The sequence below is a fragment of the Musca autumnalis genome, unplaced genomic scaffold, assembly GCF_047663935.1.
Source record: "Musca autumnalis isolate F117 unplaced genomic scaffold, ASM4766393v1 scaffold_4, whole genome shotgun sequence".
NCBI lineage: Eukaryota > Metazoa > Arthropoda > Insecta > Diptera > Muscidae > Musca > Musca autumnalis.
In genome coordinates, this window is record NW_027411977.1 from 51,866,366 (window position 1) to 51,877,182 (window position 10,817).

At 33.9% G+C, this 10,817-nt stretch overlaps 1 protein-coding gene across 1 annotated transcript in view; it reads right to left on the reverse strand.

Annotated features, from left to right (window-relative positions):
* Obp73a (Odorant-binding protein 73a) overlaps positions 1 to 8,267 on the reverse strand; it is a 65,724-nt gene extending 57,457 nt beyond the window's left edge. The window contains exons 1-2 of the mRNA XM_073985079.1: positions 8,211 to 8,267; positions 8,031 to 8,124 (exon numbers count right to left, since the gene is read on the reverse strand). Of these exons, the coding sequence (XP_073841180.1) occupies positions 8,031 to 8,124; positions 8,211 to 8,267 (151 nt within the window). The remainder of the gene's footprint in view (positions 1 to 8,030; positions 8,125 to 8,210) is intronic.
* Positions 8,268 to 10,817: the final 2,550 nt, after the last annotated feature.

Consider the following 10,817-nt stretch of genomic DNA (forward strand, 5'->3'; position numbering starts at 1 on the left):
TATATTACCACCAACGCAGCTTCCACGAAAATTAATTGTTATGGTCCATATTATGAGATCTTGGCTAAAACCCTTCAATTAATGTAAATGTATCCATATTTTATAAAATATATCAACAGTTCGCGACTTATTAAATGGTGAACCTCAACTTCAACGATTGTAAAACTTTTTTGAATATTACCATATACCCTCGTTAGCATTAATGCTGAGGGTATACAAACTGGAAATTTCTTTATCATGATTTGAAAACTTTTTCAATAATGATTGTGACATTTTTTTAGCATGCGGTAAGAGTTCCACTTTCAAATATAACTTACGTGGGTGGAACATGTATTCCAGCAATAAAGACATACACATTATACTAAAATTTTTACCAATTTTCACATAAATGTTTTGGTCCATTTAAACCTCTAAATATTATCTGACCATTATCTACAATTGCAGGCATATTCTTTATCGTAAACCTAAACCGTACTTACAATTTCCCGCCGATCAGACTACCATTGCGACATATAGAGCCGCTACAAAATTGGATAAAAATTTCGTTTTTGGTCATTTCATCGCCTAAATATTTCACGATCATCGCCAAAAACTATAGAGGTCTATTCTGAACCTGACCTCCATACAAAATTTCGTGAAGATGTGGTCTTATGCCAAGTTTACACTTGCGCTCTAAAATCCACTGGATTTCACGAAATCCTGAAATACATCCCGGTGTTTATACTTATTTTTTTGTTGATTTCATACATATCACAATGATCAAGGTAGATGCATACGCGCAGCTGATCGAACATGAATTTTCAAAACAAGTTGTTGCAAATTGAATTAGTCATCAAAAATATACGACAATATAGACCTTTACAACTTTATTTCAAAAATTATCGTAAAACTATCTATATATCGTATTAATTGTGTATAGAACCCGTTCCCGTACTCCGAAGTCTAGCAAGATTTACACTTCTCTTTAAACCAAAATAGCGCCGAATAACACCCTATTCTCCTGTTTTCTGCCATACAGTTTTGGCATAGTAGAAACTAGCAACATGTTCTTATCATCTAAATACGATAGCTGATACGTTGATTTGCTGCAGTTTTTGCAATTTCCGTCATTTTTTCAATTCAATTCAATTTATTTTTTCATAAATGAGAACCTAGCCCATAGGGCCAAGAGCGGTTCCAAAAGCTACAAAACATACACTACTCCAAAAGCTTAAAACTTACAATACATTAAATTTAATAGTCTTAAAACTCATTAAAATTCATTAACAGGATGTAATTAAAGAAAATATGAAGATCTGTTTAGCAAATCAGCTAAGCAATATTAAAAATAAGGAACATAAACAATCATAACAAAAATTTGTACTAGTCGAAAAATTATTAATCTTCAAAATCACTCCGATTGAAATATTCAAATAACTTCCTTTTATAACAGATTAAGGAGCCACTGAATGTCTTAAGATCTTGCGGTAAACCATTGAACACACGGAAAGGATTTTTCCAAAAATGGTGTCAAACGCGGTATATGAATTTGTTTATTCCTCTCCGATCTACTAAAAACAAATAACTCTAAAACAGAGGAAGGGGCTTGGATTTGTATCACCTTAAAGAAAAACAGCATGCACCTAATATTCAGAAAATCATCAAACGAACTACCAAGAAATTCTTCTACATACGAAGAAATATGATCACGACGTTTAAGAAATTTGTATGGGGAAGCAATTTTAGACATTTCGCTCTTTTTTCTAACATTACCATTAAAAAAGTACGAGAACGCAAAGAAAAATAGCATTGTAACAAAGTAATCTAATATTTTTTTCACATTGTTTAAAAATTTTGATTCTAAAATTTTTTGTTGCAGCAATTGACCACCTACCTTGTTTATTGTGATACGTGAAAAGTGTTGCAACCTTTGGTACTTTTTCAGTCACAAACAGGGTTGTATATCATGTGTACTGTGATTTCGATGTTGATTTCGCTGAAATCACGAAATGAGATGATTTAATTTTTGTATGCGAAATCATGATAATTTTTGCTTGATTCCGCGCGAAATCACGAAACGCCTTCGAAATCACGAAAAGACGCCGAATGTAAACCAAACATTAGGGTATGAACAGTGTGGGTTTGTTATACAAAACTTGTAAGAAAAAAGTAAACAAATAAAAAAATCGTTAAGGTCGGACCATGGCAGAACTACCAGGTAGTGGTATCACACCAGCTGATCGAATATGAAAAGTCAAATTCCTTTATAAAAAAATATTTTTGTTGTAATTTCCCCAACAACATAAAGAAAGTTTTGACATAACATATTCAAAATTTTACGATGCCACTACCTGGGTAATTGTGCCAAGGGTCGGACCGAACTAGGATCCTTAAAATAACTAAAATCGAGAGGTGTCGTTGTATGGGGGTTATACCAAACCGTGGACCGATATAGCCTATCTTCGAGCTTTACCTATCTATAAAAAATACAATCGAGTGCAAAAATATAGCGTTCTAAAGGCCTGGGTACATAAGCACCTTCGTTGCCGGACTTCATTGCCCTGCTTCGTTTCTGACATAATAAAAATAAAATAATAAAGAAGAAATAGACAACCTAGTTCGAAATCGGCTTGGCCTTCTTTATTCTTTTATTTTTGTTATGTCAAAAATGAAGCAGGAAAGCAAGGCAAGCCGGCGATGCAGCTTATGTACCCAGGCCTTAACTAAATTATTGTGGACGCTAGAGTGATTACAATTATATACGAGTATATACCGTAAATGGTCACAAGTGATTATTTCAATGCATTACAAACAAAAAACCAACTTAATAATGGAATTATTAAAATTTAAATCATCATAATAATTCCCAGAATTGTAAGTTGTTCAATTTGGAGTCAAGATTTCACTACATCTTTAGATGCAAATTTACAAAATTTACCATGATTTTTTATATATAATTTTACGATAATTTTCTAAAGTTCTATATTGTCGTGTATTGTTAACGACTAATTTAATTTGCAACAACTTGTTTTGAAATTTCACGTTCGGTCAACTGAGCATATGCATCTACCTTGATTATTGTGATATGTTTGAAATCAACAAAAAATAAGTGCAAACGCGGGTATGTATTTCAGGATATCGTGAAATCCAGTGGATTTTGGAGAATAAGTGCAAGAATCTACCACTTTTTACTATTTTTTCTTAAAAAATAAATTGTTATATTAGTAAAAATTTGTAGATTCTTGCAGGTTCTGTAACATGCATATAGACTCTTAGCACACATGCATTGAGTAGAAATTTACCTGAGTCCATTTACTGAAAAACAGTGCTACAAAACTGTACAATTAGGGTGGATCATCTGCATCAGAAGGCAAGGCTACTGCTGTCAGTGCAGCAACAAAACTTGTTGCTCTCTATGGCTTACCATCAGCTAGCACTCATTAACCAGTAACCACTAGGGTTATGACTTTTTGACATTTTTCTCAAAAATGATTTCCTGTAGTGAGAATGAATGAACTTTTACCTATTAATGCCTAAAAAACAGCTCTGTTCCTTTACCTTCAAGAATCTTCAAGCTTTACCACTTTTTACTCGAAAAGCGATCCTTTACTTCTGAAACCATACAATTCATATGAGAGCAGTTTACAACTTTTACTACTTTTGCCGGTCAAAAGTAAAGAAACAGACCAAACATTCATTCAACTTTATGATAAAAAAAGGTAAGGCACAAAACACTTTTGAAAAAAAAATTGAAAAAAAATTCTATGAAATAAAAAAAAAATTCTCAAAAAATTATTTCCTTTTGCACGAAGGATGGTCTTTTACCTACCCAGCAAAAAAGTTTGGAAGTAGTGCAATGCAGAGTTATGATTTTAATACATATTTCGATGCAGTCCACACGGAGTTATGAAAAATGCACTCCGCTCGATACATTTTAGAAGCACTCGCTTATAGATCCCTAGCCAAGCAAGCCAATTTTTTGATCCCTACAGTCGCAGTCTTTTTTTCTGAACACTAGAAAGAGTGTCTAAAATTATAAGAATTTGTTTACAAAACAAGTAAAAAAGTATCAGTCGGCTTTGCCGATAGAGATATACCCTCAGCCTGTGCAAATTGAAACACTTTTTTCACAAAAAAACTTATGTATTTAGGGGGTTTAAAAATTTTGGTCGTATGAACCGACAAAAATGTTGATTAGGATTAAAGTTCAACAATTTTGCGGAAAGGTACTTAAAGGAATGGATCGACATAGACCATGGGGGTGCCATAGGGGGTTTTTACACCCTTCGGGCTGTTTTCTCAAGAAGTGTGGACTTGCCCCTGAAACAACTTTTACCATCGTAATGGAGGCAGCGAATGTAAGTTGCTTCAACAAAAATCAAAGTAATTAAATAGCAGGTCTTAAAGTGAACTTATCCAAAATTTTGTGTGGGAGGTACGGGATGGAGTGGACAAATATAGTCCATATTCGAACCTGATCTATATTTGGTAGATATTATGAGAATGTGTAAAGTATGGACCAAATCGGTCACTCCCATCAAGAGTATATTTTCTAACTTTTGTGGGGTATGTACCTGAAGGAGTGGACAGATATGGCTTATCTACGAACTTAAACTAAGTTTGGAAACAATATTACGAAGGCCAAATTTTGTCCGGAATCGGCATTTCCGTTCGAGAATTATCTGGCGAATCCACCCATAAACATGGTGTCATAGGGTTTGTTTTTCAACTGTCAGGCTATTTTTTCAGGAAGTATGGACTTGCCCCTGAGGAAACTTGTACCATCGTATAGGGGACAGTGAATACAAGATGTTACAACAAAAACCAAGGCGATTCGAGAGCAGGAGGTACTCGAAGGAGTTTACCGATTGAGTCCATAATGGAACCTCATCTAAGTCTGGTAGAAATTTCATAATGTGCAAAGCATGGACCAAATCGGTTACTTCCTTCAAGAGTTATCGTACGCACAAATTTTCCGAACATTTTCGAACTTGTGTGGAGGAGGTACCGGAAGGAGTGGACCGATATAATCCATCTTTGAACTTGAACTAAGTTTGGACAAAATATTACGAAAGCCAAATTTTGGACCGAATCGGCAGATCCGTTCGAGAGTTATCTTGCGCTCCAACCACTACACACGGTGTCATAGGGTTTTTTGTAATTTTCAGGTTATTTTCTCTGAAAGTATGGACTTGCCACTAATGAAACTTACAGCGTCGTATAGAGGACAGCGAATACAACTTGCGTAAACAAAAATCAAAGCGATTCCAGACCAGGTCCTAAACTGAACTTTTCCGAAATTTTGTGTGGGAGGTACCCGAAGGAGTGGACCGATTGAGTCCATATTGGAACCTCATCTAAGTTTGGTAGAAATTACACGGTGTGCAAAGTATGGACCAAATCGGTTATTCCCTACTAGAGTTATCGTGCGCACAAGTTTTGCGACAATTCTTGAACATTTGTGGGGGAGGTACCTGAAGGAGTGGACCTATATGGCCCATCTTCGAACTTAAACCGAATCTGGACAAAATATTTCGATACCCAAAATTTGAACCGAATCGATTGATCCGTTCGAGAGTTATCGTGCGCACCAGCCTGCCAGACAGACAGACATACAGACGGACGGACATTGCTAGATCTACTCAAAATTGTCTGAAACGGATATCGTACAAACATACTTGGGGTCTAAAACCATTATTTCGACGAGGTACATTTTTGGTCGTATCAAAGTGTAAATACCCTCTTTAGCCTATAGGCTGAGGGTATAAAAATAAAGAAATACAAACTAAAAATACGAACATTGCTTGAATTCACGAGACGCAAATTATTTTTGAAATGGAGTTAGAGTTTTTTGGAAATCTGAACTGGATGATGAAGCAATATCAGTTGCGGTGTCACAAAAAGCAGACCAGAGGAAATAAACTCAGTTAGGATCAAATTTAATGGAGAGTTTGTATAATTTGCATTAGTGTAATAAAGTTAATATTCTTGGTAAAAAGTCATCAAAATATCATACAGGGATATGAGGTTGTAAAAAAGTCATAACCCTAGTAACTGTGGTAGAATAATTACAGGTAGGCCACAGCTAACAGCTGATTACAATTTTTTTTCTTATTATGGCCTGTTCTGTCAAAAGCAGGGTTGACATTTTTATTGTTGTTGACAGTATGCAATAATAAAGGTAGATGCATCGGTGAATTGCTCCAACAAAAAACTTCTGTTGCAACGCTATATCTTAAAATTAAAAACAAGTTGAAAGATTTTTACTCTCATGGCAAAATTAAATTGTTAATTTTTTTTAATATGTAGTAATACTTGCGAAAGAACGATTTGTCAAATGTTGATATTAATTGAAATTTGTTGAAATTTTTGTATAAAATTCTAGCTGAAATGTTTCTACAAATCGGACGCCAGCAATCACGATGATAGATCAGACAAACTTGTCAAGTAGAAAAAAGGAGAATGACATTTTTTCACTGCCATAAGTTTGGGTACAACTTTTGCTATTTTTGGAACACTTTTCCAGCAACAATATTCTGGAGCCTAGCAAAAGTAATTTTTATTTTTTACTCTATTAGGTGCTTTTAACATAACAGTGAAGTTCTAAATTCCATATGTTTTTGTAAAACGGGCTAACTATGCAGATACATCTACTTTTATTATTGTACCATGCCATTTGACGTTTTAAGGTTTGGCTGTTAGGACTATCTCTACATTTTTTTTTTTTTTTACCATGCTAGTAACCACTACCCAGCCAAATTCAAAATAGCTTACACTTCGTCTTTTATCCTATTACCAGAAACAACGCAAAACTTTACTGACACGTTTAAAGCCGAAAACACATCTAACGTTTCAGTAAAGTTGGGAGTCAATTCTGATAAAAGAATAAAAGAGCAAGGTCACTTAACTTTACTGAAACGTTGGATGTGTTTTCGGATTTACACTTGTGATTATTTTTGTACTAAGCCGAAAACACAATCAACGTTAGAGTAAAATATTGCGTCTTTTCTGATAAAAAAATAAAGAAAGATTTGAACTTGGCTGAACTTTGAATTTTATTCTTCTATCAGAAATAACACAAAACTTTACTCAAACGTTGATAATTGTGTTCCATAAAACAGACTCAATCAGGGCAATTATGAATATCCCGCTCGGAATTTTCCGCACGGGAAATAATTTTAAAAAGTGAAATTCTTTTAAAATCAATATTTTGAAACGTTAAAAACTACTACTATTACTTAATTATGAAATATTCTTGCCGAATCGACAAAAATATTCTCTTTTTGGGCATAAATATGGAAATTGAGGAAAGGGAATAAATTCCCATGGAATTTTTATTCATGATTGCCCGAAATATAATTTACAGCCTTTTTATGTATGTCGATAAGAAAAATAATTCATAAGAAACACTACCAAAATCGAGTGTGTTTTTCAAATTTGTTTTTGTTTTGAAGCAAAAGCGAGTGAAATAATATGTCCAAAACAAAAGTACAAAACTAAAATACACCTATTTCATGCGCACACATTTGCGTTTCGAAATACATAAACAGGCGGTTAACTTAAAAAAATATAAAAATAATTACAGTCGGACCTCGATTAATCGTAATGGTCCGGTCCGGTCCGGTGGCATTACGGATAATCGATTTTCCCGGATAATGGAGTAACACTGTTTCTCATGTATTTGGTCTGTTCCAGAACTCCAAAAATCTACAACTTTTTACTATTTTTTTCGATAACATAAAGGAAAAATTTTTATCGAAGTAAAAATGTGTAGATTCTTCTAGGTTCTGGAACACGTATATTATTAATCAAAAAATATCCCTCCTTCCAAATATTTACAAATAAGAACAATTATGAATTTAATGTGAGGTTTAAAATATTGAAAATGTTCTAAATTCAAATTTTGGTCGAATGAATTATAATAAAGATTTTCACGGTCAATCGGTGTAAAATGAACAAAAAAAACTGTATTTTCCTTTCACGGATAATGGAGGTTTACGGATAATCAATTCCCGGATAATGGAGGTTCGACTGTAATAACTGTGAATTACCTTGAACCAACTTATTCTTTACTTCATCTTGGCACTCCCGTATAAAGGTTTCAACCTTCCTTGCGGTTCGAGGAGGATTTAAGCAACGCGTTTTCTACAAAAATAACATTTCACAATAAACATAAAAACAAACACAATTTGTTAACATTATGGACACAGAGACAGACACTTTTCGGATACCTCATGATAATGATAACTGCCAGCGTATCCTTGTATTAGCATAACATTTAACACCATCACACTGAATAATAAAATAATAGACTTTGGCACTTTCATTATTGACGAAGAAACTTGATTAACAAAACTGCAAGATTATAAATAGTCCGACTGTTATGTCAACCGTTGTAACAACCAATTGTCTACAAGGTCTTGCTGCAAATGAAAATGAAATTTCACACATTTTCCTAATAAATGTTGCTGCTGCTGCACCAACGTCCGTTGTCAGACTTTAATTGCGGATAAAATGCTGTCTTCTCCTCCTGGGCGAGAGAGGAAACTTGTTTTTGAAATATAAAAGAAAACAGGAGATTATGTTGCGTAGTAAAAACACAGATGTTTAAATAGTAAAGTGGATCGCAATAACATAATTAATTTTCGTGAGGTAAAACATTTTCCATAGGAAGTACCTCTGTTCCTTTATTGCGCGTTTAGATTAGCTTTTACAAATCGACTCGATCTTCAAATCAATCAAACAAATCCTTGGTATGTTTCATTACTTTAAAAAATGGTAAAAGTAGCAAAAGTTGTGATCATCTCTCATATCAATTGTATGCTTACATCAAGAACACTTTTCAATTAAAAAGTGGTAAAAATATTCTTGCACGTTAATACCATTTTAAAATCATATGTATGAGATGGCAGCCAGCTGGTTTTTTTCTTTATCTACAAACACGATTCATTATCTACTCAAGAATTTGCAAAAAAGAATTGTTTAAAAAATAGAAAGAATTTATGTTCGAACTCAAGTCCTCCTCCAGGAAAGTCATGCCAGTCATTTGTTCTGTTCTACAACCTGCAGGAGTCTAGTATAGTAAGTAGATTGTATAGTATTGCAGGTTGTAGAACATAGCAAATACATACATATTTACATTTTCAAAAAGTGTAATTTTAAATCATGGAAAATTCTTATTTATGGGTTTTTATTTCTTCATGGACGATCCACTCCAATGTGTAACGTATTAATTGTTTGAGGGAATTTAAAAAATAACTTGTAATTGCAATGCTGTAATCTTGCCTGTTATTGCATTGTTTGGCACATGTGGTGAAGAAACTAGTTTTATAAAACAAATGCCTGCAGAGAAATTAAATCATAAATGAGAAAATAATAACGAATATACTTGGATGAACGTGGAAAATGCACACACATACACATGTACACATAGTTCAATGGCAATGTCAAATATATCCTTAAACTGGTTAAACTTGATACAAATCTTTAAAGTCCATATTGATTTCCTTTACAGCATTAATTGCAACAGTTCTGGGAATTGACACCGTAAATAAAAAACTCATAATGCTTTTTTCGGTCGTGATATTAATTTACGTCCACCATGAATGAAGGCCTCAGCCATGGTACAATTATTTCCCAGGTAAAATTAAGTGTTATCTGTATATATATTATGTATTCTTATTTTTATTTTCCGATTTAAATGAAATTTGGAATATGTGACGAAATTTGGTCTAGAAATAAATGTGCCAAATTATATGGAAATCTGTTCAGATTTGGCTTCCATATATGTATATTTTACATATTCACAGTGGTGTAGGTATCATATAGTCGGCAACGCCCGACTTTGATCCTTTCCTTGCTCTAGTTTGCTCTTTTACTACTTTTGCCATTAAAAAAGCACGGGAACACACATAATGTTTACAATATGTGATTCAGGGGCTCAATTCTGTTTCTATGAAAATGAGAAATAAAAACTTTTATAAAGGAGAAAACTGTCAAATGAAAAAAATTATAAAGGAAATATTTTTCATTTCAAATTTTCATAGAACAAGAATCCAGCCCCAGTTCAGAAAACAAATTTGTACAAATTTTTGGGTTATCGAACAGACCTATTGTTCATTTAAGCCGAAACACACCCAAGGATGTTAGTCCTTGGTCACACTATCGATGTTCTTGAAACGAATAATAGGAAGAAGCAACATCGCAAACACAGAAAACCGCCTCGAAGTCCCCACTCGACCTTCGACTTACTTTACTTTAAAAAGTGTAGTAGTGGCAAAAGTTGTGAACAGCTTTCATATCAATTGTGTACTTACATCAAGTAAAGGAACACTTTTCGAGTAAAAAGTGTTAAAACTTAAAGATACTTGCACGTAAAGGAACGGCGCTAAAGTCAAGGCCTGGGTACATAAGCAGCTTTGCCTGATTGCCTTGCTTTCCTGCTTCGTTTTTGACATAATAAAAATAAAAGAATAAAGAAGGCCGAGCAAATTTCGAACTGGGTTGCTAGGCCTAGGCCTTTAGCCGTCATTTCTGTATATCCATGGTACAGTAAGGAAGGTAGGTAGAGCAGAACCCACTCACATTTTGAAAATACAGTCGGACCTCGATTATCCGTAATGGTCGAGAACGGAGGCATAACGGATAACCGATTTTCCCGGATAATGGAGGCAATGCTTTTATGCAGTTTCTGAACATATTTTAAAGTAAAAATGACATAATATTGTACAATAATATGAAAATTTGCTATTTTTATTAAATTTGTTACGGTAATCCGCCAAATTTCAAAAGGATACATAATATCAACATCATCAGATTCATCTGAATTGACTTTGCCC